The following is a 23,157-nucleotide window of genomic DNA, read 5'->3' as shown; positions in this document are numbered from 1 at the left end:
CCCAAGCAGCAGCCGAGCTCAAACTAGGTCACCACAAGGTCCCAAAGAGGCTCCGAACAGGGGTCCCAAGAGGCAGTATGTGAGGTCACAGCAGAGCCAGGCCTTGGATGGAGAGGAGCCTGTCCAAAGTCAGAATCCAGAGACAGAGCCGAGAATAGGGGTCAGTGAGGGCCAAGGAGCCAGGAGGGTCTGATGCTGAGCTGAAGGCTTTCGAGGCTGGAGGCTCCTCTATGCTGGCTGCACGTGGTGCACTGGTCTCGGCCCCCATGTGAGTGCCTGGGGCAGTGCCCTGGCTGTCATCACAGACCATGTCCTGGGGTTCTGAGATAAACTCAACGAGCTCCTGAGCCTCATAAGTTCTCAGCAGACACTCAGCTCACTCACCACTAGATGCTCAGGGTTAACACCCTCGCTTCTCTTTCTGGGTGATGTCTTATGTGGGTCCCTCCTGGAGCAGCCAGGGACCTCCAGTCTCAGGGAATCAGCCCAGCCCCTCTGATTCTTGAGGATTTCCTTGCCTCTCATTACTTGGCTTCTTTTCCTGGGCAGGAGAATTCCACCATTCCAGCATTGAGGAATGGCAGGCAGAGATGGGGATCAAGGCCTTGCATCTCTGCTTAATGCACTACAGGACCTCAGTCTTTTAATAAGCAAAATGAAAGCACGTTGGCTGTTCCACGTACCCTCCAAGGCTGCTGTGGGGGGTGGATGAGGTGATGGATCTGGGGGTCCATTGTCAGTGATGCTGAGTGGTACCCTTGGGGGTTGCTGTGGCGGTTTCCCGTCATCCATGGTCCTTCCCAGTAGGTGTGCACCGGCTTTTCAGGGCAGACGAGAACTGTGTCCTTCTTCCATAGATGTGCTCAGGACCCCCGTTGCTCTTTTCTGCCATTGCAGCGTCAGTGTGTTGAATACGCCTTGAAGGCACGTCCGCTGCGGAGATACATCCCCAAAAACCCCTACCAGTACAAGTTCTGGTACGTGGTGAACTCCTCGCCTTTCGAATACATGATGTTTGTCCTCATCATGCTCAACACACTCTGCTTGGCCATGCAGGTAAAAATGGAGACAGCCACGCGGATCACATGTGGGCCTTCGGTGCAGCCCCACGCCCCAGATCCTGAGGGTGGAATGCCGCCCCCTCACAGGAGGAAGGCTTTGCTTTTCGGATGAGTCTGGGCTGCAGTTTGGCCAGACTCCCATTCTGGCTAGCAGTTGCCAGGGCAGGAGTTTACAGGCACTCTTTTGCATAAGAGACTGACTGTATATACATTGTGACCATCAGTGACATTTCTGTGGAGCCTTAGCATGGCCTTCCAGTCTGTAAACCTATCCTGTGGGCTCCTGTGGCCAGGGAGTGGGTGAGGACTCAAGCTCTGTCAGTGTGGAGCTGAAAAGACAGGGGATTCAATCCTGACTTGACTCCTCAGCCCCTGGGTGATCCAGGGCAAGTTATTTTCATCTGCCAGGCCTGGCTTTCTTTGTTGGTAAAGTGGGAGACAGAGTTGATGCTGGATGACTTGTGTCAGGCACTTTGCCCTGGGACCATCTGAGTGACATTCTTATCCTCAAGTCACTCTCAGCATGACGGTGGGAAACTTTCTGGTTCGTGGAGTATGGAGTCTGACCTGTGTGACCTCCTCTCCTTGTTCATGCTGGGAGCAGGAGCTGCAGCTCCCATCAGTTGGCCGTGTTGAATTTCAGAGCGGGACTGACAGTTTCCAGCACTCACACTGCCTGATGGCTGTTGTGCCAGGACGAGAGTGGCCGAGGTCTAGTTTCAGTTTCCCACTGACTGTAAGGATTTGAGCAAACCGGTGTTGTCTGGAAAATGGCTCTAAAGACAGCCAAGGATACATTTTCTGGCCCTTTCCTTAAATTGAAGAATTCTTTATGAATGAAAAGGATCCTCTGCTGATGTAGGGAAAAGCATACAGTCAAGATAATACTGACTTTGATTGAACATAGGCCTAAATGGCATAAAATGTAGACCTAACTGAGTCATACGTTTGTCCATAGACCTGTGGGTGTCTTCTGCATTGTACCTGGGTCAAGGGCCTGAATATAAACCCTGGCGGGAGAAAGGGTGGATTCCCTTTATCCTGAGCAGAGGAAATGGATTTCTTTTCCCTTCATTGTTCAGTCACCCTCATCTTGTCGAGGCTCCTGCACTTTGTGGGGGGTCAGCCATGTGCCCGTGCAGGGTCAGTAGGATCACTGGGAGAGGGTGCTGGATGGGGAGGTCACCTCCATGTCCAAGTGTGGGATGGATGCTTGCTTGGGGCTGGAGGGCTGGGGAGCCTCCTTTTGCAAATCTGGAGCAGACCCTGAGAACTGTGCCTCTGCCTCCATCCACAGCACTACGAGCAGTCCAAGATGTTTAATGACGCCATGGACATCCTGAACATGGTCTTCACTGGGGTGTTCACTGTCGAGATGGTTTTGAAAGTCATTGCATTTAAGCCTAAGGTAAGTTGCTGAAGTCATTTGTCAAGGGCTGTTGCTGAATCATCTCCGAGAAGTGCGCATTTCCTGTTAGTCTTGTGTTTCTGGATTATGCTGAATGGTTCTGGCTGATAACTAGGTTATCACCTGATAAGGGCATCTATGTACACAGGGGAAAATAAATTTGTAAAACCTAAACCTCATAAAAACAATTCTGAGAAAAAGAGCAAATTAGGAATTTGCACAGTGAAGATTGTTTTGAAACCAGATTTTCTGTTTCTAGAAGAGCATGTGTCACACTGTCTCAGAAGCTCACCTCCTTACTTGAGCATTGGAGACATTGCTTTCACAGAACCCATCAGATATAATTCTGCCCTGATGTTACTTTTAGATTTCCAGCATAAAAACTTCAGTTTTCTTTGTTCTTGGTCTACAGCATCTTTTTCACCTTTGATGGAAAATTCAACCAGCTGCAGACCTCTCAGAGCCACACCATCTTTCGTGTGTTTAATTTAGAAAAATTTCTCTTCACTTTAAGACAAAACAGGACATTTATTTTAAACTGTGTTGGACTGCTCTGCATATTACGTCCCCTGGGGGAGGCCGTGCGTCCAGCCCACAGTTGTCAATGCATAGTGTGAGAGACGGACAGTACGGTGTGGGGAAGATGCGCGAGTCTGGAAGCAGACTGGATTCAAACCCCCAAGCGAGTGACTGCTCTGCTCTGCGACTCCCATTTCCTCATCCATGAAATGAGGACACTAGTAGTCCTGTTTCATAGCATGGTTTAGAGGAGTAAGAATCACTCTGTGTGCCATGCTTACTGGAATGCCTGACCTGGCACACAGCCCCATGCTGTACACATGCCAGGACTGTCACTGTGACCACTGGCGTCCTCCTCAGCAAGCAGTGATGTTCCTTTGTCCTGAAACTAGACGGAGGAGTAGGTCCAGGCTCAACTGTGGGACATCTGACCCTCAGTTTCTTTACTAGCAAACCCTCCACCCATCCAAGTTAGAGAATGAGTTTAGCGACCCCCAGTATTTGTTCATTGGTGTGGAAAGTATCTGACAATACTGATCTAAGTAAGACCTGGATTACGAAATGATGGTTTCACATACTCCATACTTTAGTGGGATTCTAATTCAGAACTGTTCCTTTCTTTAATTCGAATTAATTTCTATGCCATCTTTATCAGATCTTTGTGGACCAAAAAGAAAGGACACTTGTAAGTGACTGATCGGGGTGATTGCAGTGGGGTCAGATTTGGCACTTCTGCATGGCCAGATGCTGTTTCCTGTGACTTGTCCATATCTCCATACATACACATTTCCTCCCCTCCCAAACTCTTCTGGATTTCCTTTGCGATTTTGGTTTGTATCCCTCTGCCCTTTCCATCTCTGAACAGTATTTGTCTGGACTGATGGAAAGGTTGCAGAATAAGAACTTTGAAAGTACTTGATCCAGGCAACACGGAACGTATCTATGGAACATTTCCCAGATCCCTGAGCCCTGTCTTCCCCCCACCCGGTGATGAAGCTCCCAGAAGGCACATTGCCCATGGCACACGTGTGAGTCTGTGTGTGTCTGCGTGTGTGCGCTGTCGGTGGCTGTGTCCAGTGGGCCGCTGATAACAAAGCTGGGAGGGGAGTTCAGTGGCCAAGGGGAAGTCAGTAGCTAATTTATAATCAGTACTGATAGATCAGAGTTTTAAAATGAGTGATTTCCGTTAGAAACTGCGCTGCTTTGTAGTTTTCCTCCACAAGGTATTTTTACAGCAGAAGACAACTTCAGATTAGAAGTGAGAGAAATCTTTATGGCAGCAGCAGCATCTCTCGGAGAAGGCACTGGCACCCCACTCCAGTACTCTTGCCTGGAAAATCCCATGGATGGAAGAGCCTGGTAGGCTGCAGTCCATGAGGTCGCTAGGAGTCAGACACAACTGAGTAACTTCACTTTCACTTTTCACATTCATGCATTGGAAAAGGAAATGGCAACCCACTCCAGTGTTCCTGCCTGGAGAATCCCAGGGATGGAGGAGCCTGATGGGCTGCCATCTATGGGGTCGCACAGAGTTGGACACGACTGAAGCGACTTAGCAGCAGCAGCAGCAGCATATCTACACTAGAGGGGCACTGTCGCTGTACGTGTGAAGCAGACAGATTTTATGTTGTCACTGTGTGTCTGGAGGAGCCAGAGAGAGTCATTTCACCAAGAAGCAAAGCTCTTCTTAAAACACTTCCTGACTCTCCTGTCTCCTCTTTTGTGTTAGCAAAGCAAGGTCAGGCCTTCCGCAGAGAAGTCCATGAGGCCCTGCTCCCCGTCAGAGGCAGTGGGACTGAGGAAGCACGTGGCAGAGGCAGCCGAGGGGAGAATCTCTGTGAGGGAGACGGCCAGGAAGACAGAGGGCTGGGAACCTGGCCCAGCAGCTTCAGTCCAGAAAGTCTTTGTCTCTCCGGCAGTGCTCAAATCACAGGGTCCTCTGGGGTCGTGTTCTCCACGGTGAGGGACACACCTTCTGGGAGAACTTTTTGGCATCTGGCAAGAGAGATGGGATTGCAGCTATTTTGTCGTAGAAATACGAAGAGTGAAGTTAGCTCAGGTGGGCCTCAGTGTAGCAGCGTGGTGGCTGGATGGGGGCTCTCGTCGGGCATGCTGGCCGATGGGTGGCCATGAAAACAGCCCTCCTGGTGGCCGTCCGGATAGCCCTTGGCCCAACTGAGTTTGCGAGTTGCCTACCATGCGGGTCCCGCCCAGGATCAGTGCTCCCACTTGACAGACCCACAGGGTCCCTGGAGACTTACCCAGCCCTGGCACTCAGGAATCAGTCAGTGAATGCTGGGCAGATTGCCTGCTGGCAGGTGCCATCTGGTGAAGGCAGAGGGGGTGCTGGGGGCTGAGCGGAGGTGGGTTCAGTGGGAGAGAAGTGCTCGCAGGTAGAGGGTCAGGAGTGTGGAGGCACCAGAGCTGGAGATGGGGTATAGTGAGGGAGGCAGGAGCCCGGGGGTACTGTTGGCGGCTACGCTGCTGTGTGGAGCACAGCCTGAAGTGGCGTGGTGAGGTGAGAGTCCCTCCTGGAAGCGAGACGGCATCGCAAGAGGAAGGGTTCCGACCAGTGGAGGAACCTGACTTCTTTTCTCTGCAAGGCCTGGCTGGTAAGGGGGCCTCTTGAGAGCACATTTAGGGGGACATGGTCTGAGGCTCTGCAAGCTGAGATCACCCAGTCTCCATAAGCAGGAAGGGCCGAGCTGGGGGATGGAAGTAGGAACCACCTCCCACAAGGCTGGGAGCTTCCCTGGTGGGGAGGTGGGATCCTTCCAGAGAGAGAGTTGTTTGGAGTGTGAGTTCAGCAAGCATGGAAGGTGTCGAGAGGCCAGAGAGCCAGGGAGTGAGGGCAGGGCAAGTAGGCTGTTCAGTGGGTGGTGTCAGCTCCCCAGGGAAGACCCACCCATCGGGCATTGACCTCACGCACTTGGAGTGACCCGGGCGCCCTAGGGTTTTGAAAGGTGGGCCCTGATGTGAGTAAGAAACAAGTCTCGTTCCCCTGGCCTTCCCCTCCAATTCTCCCGAGGGGCAGCTGCTGGAATCCTCCAGTGGTTCTCTTGCCCGAAGGAGGGCTTTGTCTCCTTCTTTGTGCTTCTGGAAGCCACCCATGTGGTGTTTTGTCCAACACGTGTTCAACTATGTTACCTGCCTCTGCTATCGGCCTTTCTTCAGGGAGCCACACTTTGTTCCCACGGTTTAGAATGCTAAGCATTTTGCTCTTGGTTCTACATTTGACCTTTGAACAACATTCGGGTTAATCCAAGTATAACTTAGAGTGGCTCCTCCTTATCTGAGGTTCCCCTGCATCCATGGATTCGTCCAACCACGGACCACATTGTGCTGTGAAATTTACTATTGAAAAATATCTGCTTGTATGTGGACCTGCACATTTCAAACCCGCATTGTTCAAGGGTCAACTGTGCCTTGAAAATGCCTGATCTACACACCAAGACACTGGAGTGTGGAAAAAGTCGAGTTACTGGGTTTGGAGGAAGAAGAAAGCGGTTGAGCACTGTCCTCCTGCTACTGTGCAGAGCAGACATGCGGCAAACACTGGGCACCTGGTTCCGTCCACCTCCCAGGACAGCATTCCCTCCCCTGGGTCCCTGGCAGAAATAAGGCTGCTCAGTCAGCACCGGCAGTTTTCCTGGAGTATATTTTGCACTTCCTGGAATGAAACCTCGATACTGTCTTTTCAGTTCATCAGTGAGTGCATATATCTCAGTGATGTGTTTTAATGCCAAAAAATGGCAACCCACTCCAGTGTTCTTGCCTGGAGAATCCCAGGGACAGGGGAGCCTGGTGGGCTGCCGTCTATGGGGTTGCACAGAGTTGGACACGACTGAAGCGACTTAGCAGCAGCAGCAGCCAAAACACTTAAGAGGAAATACGCCTCTCCTTAACTAGAACTTGATATCAGGCTCATCTGTGGGCTCAGCTGTCCACAGCTCCCTCCTGGTCTCCTTCTCCCCTGGTAAGACACGTCCATGCCCAGGGCTTCGTGGCCAGCTTGTCTCACCCCAGCCTCCACTGCCCTACTCCCTCCTGCGTCACTCAGCTGCTGAACTATCTCCTGCCTCTGGCCTCGGCCCTTTCCCTTCACCTTCTGTGCACTCGCTTGTAAACCCAAAGGTGACCGTGCATCTATTGTGTGTGTGTGGCGGGCTTGGGTGTGGGGGGAGGTATTTCTTTGTTGAGTATTCAAAGTCCAGCACCAAACACTGGCGCACTTACACGTCTGCCACATTTCTGGTTGTGAGCTCCTGGCCATTCCTCCTCTGCCCCCATCCCCAACTGTCAGCCTGCTGGACTTCTCCATGGCTCATGCTTCTGTGCCTGGAAGCCCTTTGTCCACCTTGCTGTCTTTTAAGGCCTGTCTGGAATGTGGGCTCCTCATGACAGTGTCCCCCCAGCCCAGCCAGAGTCAACTCTCCCTGCACACGTGCTTCTGTTAGATGATCAGTGTGCATTGTCAACATCAGTTCCACCCATGTCTCTCCCTCCATTAGCTGATGAGCAGCTGCTCAAGGTCACAGGCTGGGCCGTGTTTGTCTCACGCAGTGCCTGCTACATGCAGGTTACTCAGAAAAGTGATGGTAGGAAGAAAAGAATGGACAGGTAAGCCTGTGAGTTCAGGCTCTTGGCATCAGACACTACCTGCTCTTCCATCACAGGGGTTTAGGCAGAGCAGAGTGACCAAATATGAATGTGTTTTTCTCCAAGCCTCCGCTTGCCCTTTGGGAAAGCTTATGCTGGTTAGAAAGCTGTGAGTTAACAGTTTCTGCCCAAAGCTGGCACGATGGGTCAACCCTTGGGTTGAATGCTTCCTAGATAATCCCTAGAAGAAGTTGGTAGGTGATTCAGCTGCCTCACTTCAGTTCAGTCGCTCAATCGTGTCCGACTCTATGTGACCCCATAAATCACAGCACGCCAGGCCTCCCTGTCCATCACCAACTTCCGGAGTTCACTCAGACTCACGTCCATTGAGTCGGTGATACCATCCAGCCATCTATTCCTCTATCGTCCCCTTCTCCTTCTGCCCCCAATCCCTCCCAGCATCAGGATCTTTTCCAATGAGTCAACTCTTCGCATGAGGTGGCCAAAGTATTGGAGTTTCAGCTTCAGCATCAGTCCTTCCAATGAACACCCAGGACTGATCTCCTTTAGGATGGACTGGTTGGATCTCCTTGCAGTCCAGGGGACTCTCAAGAGTCTTCTCCAACATCACAGTTAAAAAGCATCAATTCTTTGGCACTCAGCTTTCTTCAAAGTCCAACTCTCACATCCATACATGACCACTGGAAAAACCATAGCCTTGACTAGACGGACCTTTTGTGGCCAAGTAATCTCTCTGCTTTTGAATATGCTATCTAGGTTGGTCATAACTTTCCTTCCAAGGAGTAAGCTTCTTTTAATTTCATGGCTGCAATCACCATCTGCAGTGATTTTGGGGCCCCCAAAAATAAAGTCAGCCACTGTTTCACTGTTTCTCCATCTATTTTCCATGAAGTGATGGGACCGGATGCCACGATCTTCGTTTTCCGAATGTTGAACTTTAAGCCAACTTTTTCACTCTCCTCTTTCACTTTCACCAAGAGGCTTTTTAGTTCCTCTTCACTTTCTGCCATAAGGGTGGTGTCATCTGCATATCTGAGATTATTGATATTTCTCCCGGCAATCTGAATTCCAGCTTGTGCTTCTTCCAGCCCAGCGTTTCTCATGATGTATTCTGCATATAAGTTAAATAGGCAGGATGACAATATACAGCCTTGACCTACTCCTTTTCCTATTTGGAACCAGTCTGTTGTTCCATGTCCAGTTCTAACTGTTGCTTCCTGACCTGCATACAGGTTTCTCAAGAGGCAGGTCAGGTGGTCTGGTATTCCTATCTCTTTCAGAATTTTCCATGGTTTATTGTGATCCACATAGTCAAAGGCTTTGGCATAGTCAATAAAGCAGAAATAGATGTTTTTCAGGAACTCTCTTGGTTTTTCGATGATCCAACAGATCTTGGCAATTTGATCTCTGGTTCCTCTGCCTTTTCTAAAACCACTTTGAACATCTGGAAGTTCATGGTTCACGTACTGCTGAAGCCTGGCTTGGAGAATTTTGAGCATTACTTTACTAGCATGTGAGATGAGTGCAATTGTGTGGTAGTTTGAGTATTCTTTGGCATTGTGTTTCTTTGGGATTGGAATGAAAACCGCCTCATTCAGCTGCCTCAGTAAACCCCAAAAGGCCAGTGATTGCCTCAGCTTCTTCGATCTGCAAAGAGACTCCAGGCAGCAAAAAGAGCATGGACTTGGGCTTCTCGTTTCCACTACAAACACCTTGCTGCCTAACGCATGCCACGCCTGTACTCTGTCCTGGCTGTGGGTCCAACTTGGCTCCCAGGAGCCTGTAGTTGGGCGGGAGACGACACTGATGGACAATCAGGACGGAGTTCTCAGAAACGGCAAACTTCCTGGTCCTATGTCCACGTTAATCTGGGTTATGTTTTGAATTTCCAGAGTCAGAAGTGTTTTCCAATAATCGATGTTATTGCTTGGGAATGACTTGCTTGGTTCTTTCAAATGGGTGAGAAAGGAAAAAAATAATAAGGGCCAACTCTGACTGGGCTGCTAGGGCCTGCTGGTTCCACGTGCGGGCCCCCAGCCTCAGCATTCAGTTGTAGGAGACCCTCCTGTCACAGGCTAAGAGGAGAGAGCATGAAGGCAGTGCCGTGCTGGAAGCCCTGGCCTGATCTGCTGGTCACCAGATGCTGTGGTGACTTTGATGGGAAGGGTGGGGGCTGAGTCATACTCAGTGACAGTGACTTTATTACAGAGGAGGCTACTAAACAGGGAAATGGGATGTGGGAAGAAGGGGAGGGCTGGCATTTTCTGCCTCCCCTGGACCCCTAGCGGAGCCACCTGGCCAGAGCCTACGGATTCCAGGCACCTGCACTAACTCGAGCCTCCTGTCTCCTAGATTAGGGGTGTCAGTCCAGGAACCCTCTGAAATTTGGGCACAATTTAGTGAGTACAGTAAACTCTCTGGAGAGGGAGTTGATGAGGTTGCCAAAGAGTTCTGGAACCCCAAAGGTCAAGTTGCTGTCAGGTTGGTTCTGAGTGACTTTATACGTCACAATGGACCAGGGTGGGCCAGCTGGAGAATAGTTCATAGGCTGATAGGAGTGGTCCAGAGGTGAACACTGATCACTCTGGAGAGACAGGGACTCCTGCGAGGAGCTCCTGCGGAATAAAGTCCAAAGCAGAGTGGGTCTGAGTGCACAGGCGGTGGGTGTGGCCTCCGCTAAGGGAGGTGCCACAGCAGGACAAGACAGGGGCTGACTGTGTGCGGGATGCAACAGGAGGGACAGTGGGTCTTTACTGGTCTCTGTGTCTCTTGAGGCCCAGTCGCTCCTGAGGACCACGTGTTTCTAAGGCATCAGTTCCTCTATCGAGGTGAGGGGAAGGCCCTGCACGTGCTCTGTGACTCTGCGTTGCTGTTAAACCCCTAAACAAAGGACAGGCTCTGCCTGCAAGAGTGTGCTCTGTGGCTAGGCCGCCAGTTAGCCCTCTGTGCGTTACTGTTTGCAGTGATGCAAATAATCTGAAAATAAACGTGTGTTCTCACAGTCCGGTATAGTGGCGGCGTTACGCCCACTGCGTCATCAGCTGACTGTGTGGTCCAGCGCCATCCTGGGTGAGGGAAGCAGATTGTGCCTTTGCGGCCGGGTGCTGGTCTCATCGCTGCCCAGTGCGGCCAGTCTGTTGAGGGGCACCAGCCCTGTCCTCACATGGGGGCGCCGTTCTCCTCAGTTTGGCCAGCCAAGAGCCCCGCCTCGTGAGAAGAGGAGCTCTAAGATGTGAGATGTGGTATTTATTGAGCAGGCCCTCCCGTCAGACACGTAACGTGTACCACAGATCACAGAGTTGGGGCAGGCAAGCTTTTGCTTACTGGATAGAGGCTGACAGAGGGGTCTGGGAGGTGGCAGTCACAAGGGTGAGGAACTGTGAGGGAGGTGCTGGGACTGTGGGCAGGGAGGGGAGAGGAGATGGGGGGCTGCGGTCAGAAGTCATGGCAGCTGGTCGGGAAGGTTGTACATTCTTTAAGATGAAATTGTTTAAAAATCCCGAACCCTCAGGCAGTGTTAGAGCTCCCCTGTAAATGCACTTGGGGTGATTAACAGTGATCAGGATGGACATCTCTACCACAGCTACTGGAACAGCCAGCCTGTCCACCTTCTCCACAGTGGCATAAAGGGCCCGGGCTCTGCAGCGGCTCCCTCTGGGTCTGCGCTTGATACCAGTTCCTGGGACCTGACACTTCACAGAACCTTCCGTTCTGGTCTTCTTGATCCAGCACTAAGTACACCCAGTTGTAAGCATGCTGGGCCTCTTTTTATTTAGTTCAGACCGGAGTTTTTATTTCTACAACACATCCTGCCTGGAGGATGCAGAGGGAGGGAAAGACAGGAGAGAAAGAGGAGCCTCTTGAGGGGTTGACGCTGCTCTGGGGGACAATTGGAGCCTCGACCATCATCACCCTAGCTCAGTGCTCCTCCCCCATGAGACCTTGCCTGCACTGACCCCCTGCCTGCACCTCTGTACCTGGACCATGTGCATTGCCGGGCTGTCTCCCTGTAAACCTTCGTGTCCCTTTGACCGAGAACTCTGTGAGGACATCCTTTCAGGACATGCCCTCTGCAGTACTTGGACTGGCGAGGAGGGGCAGGGATACTGGTTTGTTTCCAGGGCACACAGTGAGAATGTGTGAAATGCCGGTCATAGTGCTCAAGTGGGCTAAAGGAAGTGGGGTAGTTGGGGCCCCCATGCAAGGAGTAGGAGGGCCTTCTCCTCCCTCAGCTTGGGGTTGTGACTCTGGGTGCCAGGGCAGGATCGCCACGTGCCTCCCTCTTATTTGTCCTGCAGGTATGTGGCTTGGTCCAGTGCCGCCTAGGACCAAGATCTGCATTGAGTGTGCGTGCATGCATGTGTGTGTTTGCGAGTGTGTATGGACTCTTTCACACATTTAGGTGCCCCACCCCACATCCCTCTCCACTGGTGGACGGTGTGGTCACGTCCCTTTGGCTCCTGGTTTCCGTGGGTGCTGCGGGGCCTGGGTATGTCCCCATGTGGTCGGCGTGGCGTCTCCCTCCTACATGCTCATGAACATCTGCCCCTGCCTGCTCTGTCCAGGGGTACTTTAGTGACGCCTGGAACACCTTTGACTCCCTCATCGTAATCGGCAGCATTGTAGACGTGGCCCTCAGCGAAGCCGACGTGAGTATGTGCCCGCCCAGGGTGCCTCCCGTCCTGTCTCTGTCTGCACAGCCCCCCCACCCTGCACTGCATCACCTGGACAAGTCACAGAGCCCGATCGCACTTGATCCAAAACCAGGAGTTTGCTAGGGAGAGCATGGAAGAGAGGCCTTTTAGTGTAGAACTTGATCCGCAAGCCTTTTGAGACACGAATGGTCTTTGGCGGGACTGACGATGGTACAGTAGGCAGGGCAAGACAGACTCGTGACTGTTTTTATTTGCTCTGTCAGAAGCGATACCCAAAATGACGTACCTAGTATATTTTTATTTTAGGGCGATTTTTTAAGTAGCCAAGCGGCTCCGTGCTAGAATGTTCCCCTTTGATAACACTGTCCTTTTCTTCTTTTTTTCCTGTTGTGCTTCCTCCCTTCTGTGGCTTCTGGCTGCTTGCCTAACAGCACTATTTCACTGATGCATGGAACACTTTTGATGCCTTAATTGTTGTTGGTAGCGTCGTTGATATTGCTATAACTGAAGTGAATGTAAGTAGCCAACTTTGTGTCCTATAAACCTAATTGTTTTTGTTAAGTCTAACGTGGAAGAGACCAGAAACCCTCCCCCATGCGTCTCTATACACGTTTAGAAATTCACGCACACATTTGTTCCAAGGGCTTCCTTGGTAGTTCAGGTGGTACAGAATCCGCCTGCAATGCAGGAAACCCCAGTTCGATCCGTGGATTGGGAAGATCCCCTGGAGAAGGGAACGGCTACCCACTCCAGTATTCTGGCCTGGAAAATTGCATGGACTGTATAGTGTATGGGGTCGTAAACAGTCAAGACACAACTGAACGACTTTCACTTTTGTTCCAAAAGACTATTTTCCCTCCCGCCCCCATCCCCTTCCCCTGAATGACAGTGGGGAAGTAAACATGGAATTGCCATTTTGGAATGAAAACATGATTAGTAAAGACCTTCTTAAGATGTTAGGGGCTGGGAGTTAATTGTGTGGGTATGTGAGCGTTGCCGCTCGGTAGCTGTCTGACCTTGGCAAGGCCCCCAGCTGCTTCATGCCTCAATTTTTCCAGCTGGAAAACAGAGTTGATAATGTGAGCCCTGGTGCCCACCGTGGTTCTGTGGAGGCACAGGAGGGAAACCCCACAGCCATGCCCTAGATATCCTCACCTGTACCCTGCCCTACTGGTGACACTGGAGAACGTCCCCGTCCTAGCTCCCAAGTAGTGATGCAGATCGAAGGCGGCCCCAAGCCAGGCAAGGGGGCCCTCGAGTGTATCAGGAGAGGGTGTCAGCACTCCTGCATTGCACCCAGTTGAATCCTGTGTTGGGAGCAGTGTGGTAGATGGAGTGACACCCCCTGCACCCTTTAGGAAACATCCAGAGAGCCTTTCTCAAAACTCAGAGGCTCCAAAAAAGGGCAGCACCGCCTCCCACTGGCCCCTCTGGGATCTGACCCATGCCTCGACCAGGGGGGCCTGTTGCGGGCAGAACAGGCCCTGCCCACCTGGTCTGTCCCCAGCGCGTGCCCAGGTTGTGTGGAGCCCTCTGCAGGGATGGGTGGAGCATGGGGTGGGTTGCTGTGTGCTGTGCGGGGCTTCCTGCTCCATGGTACCAGCCTGACCCTCTGCCCCTGACGCCTGCCTGGGAATGGGTTGCCACGCTTTGCCTGGCTGACATCTGTGGGATCGTATGGTCCATCCTGGTGCCCAGACAGCGTGTATCAAATAAGGAGAAGGAGGTCTCTGTATGCCACTGCTTTGGGGGCCAGGCTGATAGTGGAGTATAGAATAGTGGACCGCTGGACCTGGGCCTCAGTTCCCTCATGGACCCACCAGGGTGAATGATGTCTGCCTTCCCTGCTTCGTAGGTACATTGCAATGATAAAATGATAGGAGTATTTATGAATGTACTTGCTAAAAAACTCCAAAGTGTTAGGGAGATAGAACATCGTTACTTTAAATGTAGATTTTCCTTGTAATAATAAGGGAAATGAACTTACTGTGTCCTTGAGGATGTGAGTTAAGCCTCGTGACACTCAACTTCATGCCATGACCAGGTACTGAAATGGTATTTTGTTAGACTTAGGTACTTAGATCCGCCAACCTCCATAAGCTTAGATGTCTATAAATTCCACTTTATGTGACATACTCCCCGAGTCAGGTATAAAATTGCCATTCCTCATGTGTAAATTATGCTTGGTTATAAAATAATCTGATGCTGGGAGAACAGCAGGACCCTCCCTGGGTGGCCCTGGGCTCTCTTCTCAGTTTACGATCAGACATCTCCCTGCCTAATCATCTCACCACATACAGCACTTACAGCCTCCATCAAAGAAAACTTATGTGAACATTCTGGAACCAGACCCTTAAGTCAGAGATGGTCTCTAATGCAAATACCATAAATGATACTTGGAGCAGACCTCCTTGGAGTGCTGTCATGCAGGTGGTGGATGGAGTTCATGCTTAGTTTCTGTGTGCCAGGATATGGCCAAGGTCTGTGCACCAGGTGTTCAGCCCGCCTCTGTAATGCCTGACCCCCGTTCGGTGCACCCGCAGAAGCACACGCAGCTTCCTGGCTGCCTCACCACGTGCTGGGGCTGAGCCCACTGCACCTTCCCTCTGGTTCAGCCCTGCTCAGCAGTGTCTCAGATGTGTCCTCCTTCACCTTGCATTGGTCAGGAAAGCCCCAGGTCTATAAAAGCCCGCAGACCATTTTGTAGTTAGCATTTGACTCTGGGGTGTCTGTGCAGTACAGGCTTTCATTGACATTCCATCAGGCTTTCAAAAATCACACCGGTTAACATCCTTGTACTGTTTTTCAGTAACTGTGACCTTTCCCCTGGTCAGATGGAGCCTGAGACCGAACCTCCCTGAGCCGGGAGCAGTGCCAGTTCAAGGCCCTGGGCCAGTAGGGGACCTTAGGGGCCTCAGCATTTCTGTGCTGGGCCTCCGTGTAGAAGGGATGCTCACGGCCACCTTCTCGTTTACTCAGTCCTTCATCACATCTTCACTGGGCATCTATGACCCACAGGCCACAGCACAGAGACAAGAGAGACTAGGTGTCCTTAACCTCTGGTGACATAACTCTCGTAGTGTAACTGGTGGCTCCTCCAGCCCGCCCTCTCCCACGCCGATTTCCGCAGGGAAGCAGCACACAGGATTTCCCTGGTGGCCTATCCCTTGCACTCCTGACTCAGCTGAGCATGAATATTCTTGGTCCATCGTTGGCTGTTTTTAGCTGCCATAAGTCATCATTTTTCGCAATGTCTAATTTGCTGTGCTGTCTCTCCCAACCTCTGTTGATCTTTTCTGTTGCCTAATTGATTTTCATGTTGGTTTTGTTTTTAGAAAATTGTAGCGGCAAGTATATATAAACATATATACGGTGAAGTCGTTAAAGCAAAAGCACTCAAAAGACTGTATTCTTGTCTTTGGCTTCCCCACCTTTGGTTTTTGCTGAATTTCACAGGAGTGCTGTGGGTCGTGGTCATCTACATTGTTTGCTGGGCCCTATTTTGTGTCTCCAGCCTGGCACCTGAGCTGGGGCCATCTTGGTCAGTCACACGTGGCTCTGTGACAGACCAGCGTAGTCACAGGAATGAATTGATCTGACCTGGGAGTGAGAAATCGAGCCTGCGTTTGTGCTCTTTGTGAAAACAGTTTGGATGGCCCTTTCCGTTGTCTGCTTGCATGCTCACCCAAGCCTCTTCATCCTGCTCCCTCCTCCCCAACACCCACCCAGCCCCAGTCGTGGTGTGAGAGCTCTCTTGGACTTGTCTTCATCACAGTTGGTCATCACAACATCAAGCTGCTAAAATGTCAGATGAGGACTGGCGGGCTCTTTTTTGCTCCTTCTTTGATGCCTGTTTGTTCCTAGAGTGGAGAAATGACCCAGCCTCATATTCTCCATAACCCAGAGAATGGCTGTCGCTGACATTTAGACTTGGCCTGTGTCGTTGCTACTGGGGAGGCAGCACACTTGTTTAGAAGCCATGTCTGCATTGTTGGTACTCAAGAGCAACAGTAGGGAGCCCACTCCCAGGCACGTCAGAACTGTCGCTGACTTGTGGACCCAGGGTGGACCAGGTGGCCCACAGCTATCCTCCGTCTCTTGTTCTGAATCCACAGTCAGGTTGCTCAGCCCTCCATGCTGTATGCTCACCCTTTTCCAGGAACCAGGTAGCTGGTTTCTGGAGACAGACTCAGCAATCCCTGACAGAAGCCTTCCATGCCAGAGGTGTTACCTGTCAGGTCAGAAGTCAGAGGCTCCCCATAGGAATTCCCCAGTATGCTTCAGAGTAACTGATTTGCTGGGATGCTGGCTTGCTTCCTGTCTGGATTGGAAAACAACATCCTTTCAGCTTTTTCAGGAAAAGATGAGACTTAATGCATAAATGCAGGCTTCCCTAGTGGCTCAGCTGGTAAAGAGTCTGCCTGCAACGTGGGAGACCTGGGTTCAGTCCCTGGCTTGGGGAGATCCCCTGGAGAGGGGAATGGCTACCCATTCCAGAATTCTGGCCTGGAGAATTCCATGGACTGTACAGTCTTATGGGGTCACAAAGAGTCGGACACGACGGAGCCCCTTTCAGTTTCACTTGGTTTGCTTTGTGTCTGGATTGGAAAATGGCATCCTTCCAGTTTTTTTTTGGAAAAGATGAGACTTAGTGCTTAAATGCAGACTGCTCCCTGTGCACTTGGGGAACTCAGGACTCATTTGACTCCTGTGGCTGCAGAGGGGTTGGCCTGGAGCCTACATCTCAAGAGCCTGCTTAGGAGCCCTGTGGGAAAGGGCTTTCCAGACCCTGGTGTATAGTTTGGCTTCCTAAGGCTGAGGGTCCATGCTCCTGTAGGGTTTCAGAACGAAGACTGGCATCTCAGGAAGGAGCTAGCAAGGCCATCTAGCCCAGGGCCCAGGATGACCCTGGAAACCCCCCTATTGAAGACTGATCGTTTAACCCTCAGTGCTGTCTGTAGAAGCTTCCTGGGGACTGAGACCTTCCCTAGCGTCCTGGCCTCTAGGAGTGTCCTGTGGTTGATCCCAGGAGTCTGGCAGAGTGGTGTCTTGCTCAGGGTCCGTTTATACCCTTCGCCAGCTCCCTGGGTTTGTGAGCCGCCTCCATCCCTCATGGAAGATGGGGATGGCCCTACTCAGTTTGCATCCTTCTGAGTACTGAACCCTCATCAACCCCAGAAGAACCCATTGCTTAGCTGTAACAGCCTGTGTGGGCTTTTCTGGTGGCCCCACTCTGTGTGGCTGCTCCAGATCTAAAGGGAATGAGCTGTTGTGAGTGACAGGCTGAGTTGGAACCACCTGGGAGCTTTTAAAAATACCCAAAGCTTGGGCATACTCCAGGTCCTTTAAATAAGAATCTTTGGAGTTGGACCCAGGCGTCAGAGTGTTAAAGATCCCCAGATAGTTCCTATGGGTAGCCCAGGGTGAGAGCTGGCCTGCCCTTTTCATCGGGCTGGCGTTTGTAGTTTAGGAAAGCCATCCTCAGGGTCCCTCAGTTTGTAAGATATTTTGGCAACTTGGACTTTTCCCCGAGTGTTACCAGTGACATCCTCCCTGCCCAGCATAGCATGTGGGGGCTGGGGAGGGGCGTCCCAGGCTGCTCTGGGGACGCATGCAGCCTGGTGTGCTGTTTGCCCTGTGCTTCCATTCTTGTATGTCATGCTGCCTTGTCCCTCCACAAATGCTATCTCTTCCTCCTTTTTGTTTTTTTTTTTTTTTTGAACAAGAATACCCATGATTTCATGTTCGTAGCCCAAGATCTGGCATACTTCAGAGACAGCAGTTGAAAAAGAGACATACGCTTCAAAAGTCCGTTTGGCAGCTAACTTTCCCATGTCACCAGCGGGGTGTACAAGCTCGGTCATTCTTGGAGCCGGCTAGGGAGGGGTCAGCCAGGCCCCTCCTGGAGAGGCTTGAGCCAGGTCATGGCCAAAAAGAGTGTGGTCCCCGACCAGCAGCCTTTTATTCTCTTGCAGGTCTAACACGACTTTGCAAAAGTATCCCACAGAGTGTTGTCTGGTACACACTCTGGTCTCCTTGAGCACACATACACACGCACACACCTCCTCACAGGCCAGCTGTGTGGGTGAGACTGGAGCCCCCTGCACATAGCCCTGAGGGAGGTGGTGTGGGAAAGCAGGTAAACAAAGTCCTTCATTTGTTACAGTCATGAGTTAAAAACCATCATCTGTCCCTTTAAGGAGATACAGTCTCTTTTGAGGTGAGATAATAGAAGGAATGTAAAAAGAGCATCCCAGCTGAAGCAGGGACCCCTTCCTAACCCCTCCAGAACCTGTTAGTCCTAGCTTCATAATCTCATTGTTGAATTTCAGTTGTGAGATGTCGTGCCCAAATGGCTTATATTTTATGAATTTTACAGAGTTTTAGTTTTGGTCTTAGGAGGCAGCCGTAAACAAGAGTGAGCCTTCAGAAGGGAGTTTTTCCTCTCCTGGTATCTCCAGGGAGGAGAACCCAGCTGATTGTTGTGTGCATCCAGGCATGCATGCACATCCCTTAGCTGTACAGACATGCCATGCAGGGAGGTTCCCTAGAGGCCTGGAGAGCGCCCGGCAGTTCATGGCCCCTCAGCCAGAAGAGCCCCCTTCCTGTGCTGGCTGCCCGGTAGCCTGGCCGCTTCAGCAGAGGTGACCCCACTGGAGGGAAGGCTGGCACTTCCCAACTCTTGTTCAGCCATCGTTGTTGAATTTGAAGATGCCTCCTGATATTTGTGAGTTGGCTTACAACCTCTTTGCATTCTCATAATCACTTACTGAACCTCTGGTAAGTGCCAGACACTGTGCTGGGCACTGACTGGAATGAGGTGAGGCCCCTGCCCCTGGGGCCTCCCAGCCTGAGTAGGGAGGCAGGTGAGCACAGGGCAGCAAGGGCTGGGATTCTGCACCCTGGGGACCAGAGCCCAGCCAGACCTCAGGTGAGGCAGTGCTGAAGAAGCCCAGGGCACGCTGGTGCTAGGCTGCTTCTTCCCAGGAGTTATCTAGAGCCGAGCCTTCTCAGTGGGGCCGTGACAGCTTTAGGGGGTAACCAGCCCCTCTCCGGTGTGCTCCGACTCAGCCCCACCAGTTCTGTGGGCCTGGGAGCAGAGTGGAGTCTGGGAGGTTTGAGGACCACAGGCAGCTCCCACTCAGTTTTCCCTGTTGGGTAGAGTCATCCTGTTCCCCAGGGTTAGGAGTGGTTTCCCTCAGAGCAGTTCGTTCCTCAGACCCACAACCCTGACTAAGAAAATAGAATCCCACCCTGCATTTCTGCGTGTGGGGACCCCGAGGTCTTGCAGCGTTATCTTCTACTGGATGTCTGTCAGCCTTGGAACATCACATCCTGGGGTGTCGATTGGCAAGGAGTGTGTCTGAGCTTGCGTCAGTGGCTGCCCACCCTCAAGTCCAGCCCCAGGCAGTGCCGTGGCATTTCCTCAGGGAGGAAGCACATGGGTTCTCCTGAGACACAAACCACAGAATGTTTAAAAGCGGGGAGGGGCTATTCTCCTGAACCCCAGCTTCCTTCCCAGTTCATTAATGCATTTTCAATCTTTGATTTCTTAAAGCCAACTGAAAGTGAAAGTGTCCCTGTCCCAACCGCTACACCTGGGGTAAGATCAGTGACTAGTCCCCAGGGGGCTGGGTCTTTCCCTTGAGTTTATTTGGCCATGTCGAGTCCTCCACTAGTTGTTCTGTATTCTCCATGATTGTCCTTCCAGAACAGTGTCTGCAGTGGTTTGCATTCATCATCAGTGTCCAGTACTCTTGACCAGCCCAGCGTCCTCCTCTTAACACTCTAGACCACATGGACATGCATGTGCTGTGTGGACGCAGTTTTCCAAAGCCCTGTGTTGTTAGCATGTAACTTCTCCTTTCATATCATGCTTTGTAAAGTGCAAAAGCCCTAGAAACACATCTTGAATTCTTACCTCTGCCACCTCTGTGTGCATCTGTTGCTGTTTTTCTGAAAGTGTTGCATGTTCTACTTTCCATTGGGTTTGACCTCTCCATGATAACCCTTCAGAACTCTGAAGAGAGCAATAGAATCTCCATCACCTTTTTCCGTCTTTTCCGAGTGATGCGATTGGTGAAGCTTCTCAGCAGGGGGGAAGGCATCCGGACGCTGCTGTGGACTTTTATTAAGTCCTTCCAGGTAAGAGCCATCCATGCCAGGGGCTTCTTTGAAGATCATGTGTAAGTCAGAGGTCGTTCCCTATCGTAGAGGATCCACCCTCCCTTCGGCAGGACCACTGTGACCATCAAGGTCCATGGAGGACATAAAACGCGGAAGAGACCGCCCAGCATTGCTTGGGAAAATCACCTAGGATGAGTTGCTTAAGGAAGCAGAAGAAAGAGCAGTAAGGACCCGCAGCTGAGAGCTCTGTGGCATTTCCAAGACGGACAGAGATATAGGGCTTCACGCCCGGGGTAAATGGTGATGTCTGAGAGAGGGAGGGTCCCAGCCGATCCCTGGAAGCGTCGTAAGGCTGCCACAGTCCAGTCCGGTGGCTAACCTGTTGATAAATACGAAGTCAAGAGACCAGCTGGCCTGGGCCAGCACACCATCCCCCATCCTGGGTTATCCTGTGCCTGGCAGGATTGCATAGTGGAGGGCATCTAGGTATAAGCCAGTCCCCTTTGTCAGCTGTGCTCTCCAAGCTGCTCCAAACAGAACGCAGCTTCTCCTGTACCTTCTGGCACCCCACACCAGATATTCCAGTCTTTTGGACTTACTCAATTGGGAAGGGCCCACATTCTTATCCAGAGGTACACCACTTGGGGAGCTTGTAGATGCACACAAACATTAGAAAATAAGTCATGGATCTTCATTTCTTTATCTTTTGACAGTTCTTAATTCAAAAGCTATAAATGCTCACATTAACAAATGAAGTTATCCAAAGATACACAGAGAACAACCCACCCCACGTCTCAAGTAACTGTTGTTAATATCCCAGGAGACATTTTTCCACAGTGGGCAGATTTTTAACAGGTGAAGAGGAGAAGGTGTGCATCTGGGGAAGGAGGTCAGTCCAGAGATTCGAAGGAAATTCACGAGTCCTGCTGGGGAAAATGAGGTTGTGGAAGGAGCCGAGCTGTGGCTCTGAGAGAGACAGGGCCAGTGGGGGTTCCAGGCAGGTGAGCTTAGGTCCTGGAAAGGGATTAAAGCCTAGGCTGTTGTTATTAATGCAGAGCACCAATGTTTGTGACTGAGCTGCTGTAAAGATAGAATGATTCCTGCAATAATGTCATTCGTCCTTTTTAAAAAGGTTTTGGTCACTATAGATAAATTCATGTCACCAAGTAGCGGACCATAAAAATTGAGAAGCTGTGCCAACAAAATTCTTCAACACTTATCTAGGGAGAAAATGAATGTTGGTATGACAAGGACAGCCGGAAACTAACCCTGTGGGGCTGTTAACCAGCCCAGCTGTCATGATGGTGCAGCCGCTCTGGGCCAAGCTGGCAGTCACAGACCCAGACCTGGCACAAGTCGGGAGGCTTTTTAGCCACTGGCTGTCTGATGACCTTTCTCAGGAGAACAAGTGGAGGCTTTATGCATGTGAGCTTGGCCTTAACAATCTGGGCACTCCCTGGAGGCATGCTGAGCACATGGATGTATTCTGTCACCTGAGATGAGGGAGAAAAGCATTTGAGGAGCCTTGGCTTAAAAGACCAGGGGTCTGTCTGACCTCACACCCATGCTTTTATCTGGTGTTCCTAAGGAGAGCCCAGGCTTAGCCACCACAGGGCTAGCTCCTTTTCCTCCCTGTCCCAGCCCCCAGCTCTGCATTTCTTTCAAAAAGGGTGCATTTTAAGAAAAGTGTCTTGCTTTCTACAGCCACAGCCAAAAAGTAGTTCTTCCCCTCTGACCCAGTAATTCCACTCCTAACACTTCACTCTAAGGAAGTAGTTCAGCAGACACGAGGTGATTTTAAATAAAGATGTTCCTTTGCAAAACAGCTGCTTGCTCCCGCTGCAGACACACCCACAAAAGAAGGAAGCAAGCAGTTTGGAATCATTTTATCAATTACAGTAGTTTCACAAAGGAATCCAACAGTTATTTAAGCATTATTGTGAGAGGTAACACTATTTAAGAGGAGGACACACTGTTGATGACCGTGGCCAGCACATGTGTATGGGCTGCTGTCCTCAGGGCTGAAGCTGTGCTGCTGCGCTGGGGTTTATTTACAAAGCTCTTCCTCACTACTGATGTCCTTTCAGTATAGCATAGAAAAGAACAGAGGGTGTTCCCTATGTGGGCCTTCAGTTTCTCCCCTCCCCGCCCCCAAGCCATCGGTGCCGCAGGGGCCGGAGGCTCACACTGACCCGAGTGCCTCCTGTCTTCCAGGCGCTCCCGTATGTCGCCCTTCTTATCGCCATGCTGTTCTTCATCTACGCGGTCATCGGCATGCAGGTATGCTCCGGCACCTCTCCCCTGGATCCCTTTGCTGCATCGCCCCAGCATGCTGCTCTTGGGACAGGTGGACTGGAAAGGCAGGTCATGGTTTTTTAGCCCGGCTTGGCTGCTAAAGAGCAATAAAGTTGAGAAAGACTTGGCCCTGCGGGACAGGGCTTGTACCAGCAAGAGCCCCAGGGTTAGAAGGGTGTGAGGAGGTTAAGCTGACTTTAGGACTCTCCCCACCCCCCGATCTGTGTCTGAGGAGAGCCAACTGATGGAGAAAACCCACAGTTGAGTGTAGACAAGTGCAGTACTGAAAGAAGCCGTAATTGTCCTGTTTTCTGTACCACCGTTGCTAAAAGGATACTGAGTGATACTAAAATCTGTTTATCATCTGAAAGCATTTCAGATGCTGGGGCTGAAGTGAGCCATTATCTTGCCTCAGAAGCGCCCCTCTAAAAAGAAGCATGCAAGCAAGCCCTCCTGTGACCTGGGGTCTGCT

General features: G+C 51.3%; 1 protein-coding gene across 12 annotated transcripts in view; it reads left to right on the top strand.

Moving 5' to 3' along the window:
- Nucleotides 1-23,157, top strand: part of CACNA1D (calcium voltage-gated channel subunit alpha1 D) — a 370,601-nt gene that overhangs the window by 287,862 nt on the left and 59,582 nt on the right. For 4 of the 12 annotated variants that reach the window (XM_059879485.1, XM_059879483.1, XM_010817674.3 and 1 more), the window contains 6 exons: nt 898-1,056; nt 2,359-2,469; nt 12,695-12,778; nt 19,822-19,866; nt 20,280-20,408; nt 22,605-22,670. In XM_059879485.1, coding sequence (XP_059735468.1) covers nt 898-1,056; nt 2,359-2,469; nt 12,695-12,778; nt 19,822-19,866; nt 20,280-20,408; nt 22,605-22,670 — 594 coding nt within the window. Of the gene's footprint in view, nt 1-897; nt 1,057-2,358; nt 2,470-12,173; nt 12,258-12,694; nt 12,779-19,821; nt 19,867-20,279; nt 20,409-22,604; nt 22,671-23,157 lie in introns of all 12 variants that reach the window. The other 8 variants (XM_010817680.3, XM_010817677.3, XM_059879487.1 and 5 more) reach the window with 3 other exon arrangements.

The sequence above is a fragment of the Bos taurus genome, chromosome 22 (genome assembly GCF_002263795.3).
Source record: "Bos taurus isolate L1 Dominette 01449 registration number 42190680 breed Hereford chromosome 22, ARS-UCD2.0, whole genome shotgun sequence".
NCBI classification, from domain to species: Eukaryota; Metazoa; Chordata; class Mammalia; order Artiodactyla; family Bovidae; genus Bos; species Bos taurus.
Note: the sequence above shows the minus strand (reverse complement) of the source record. Positions and strands in the feature narration are given on the sequence as shown.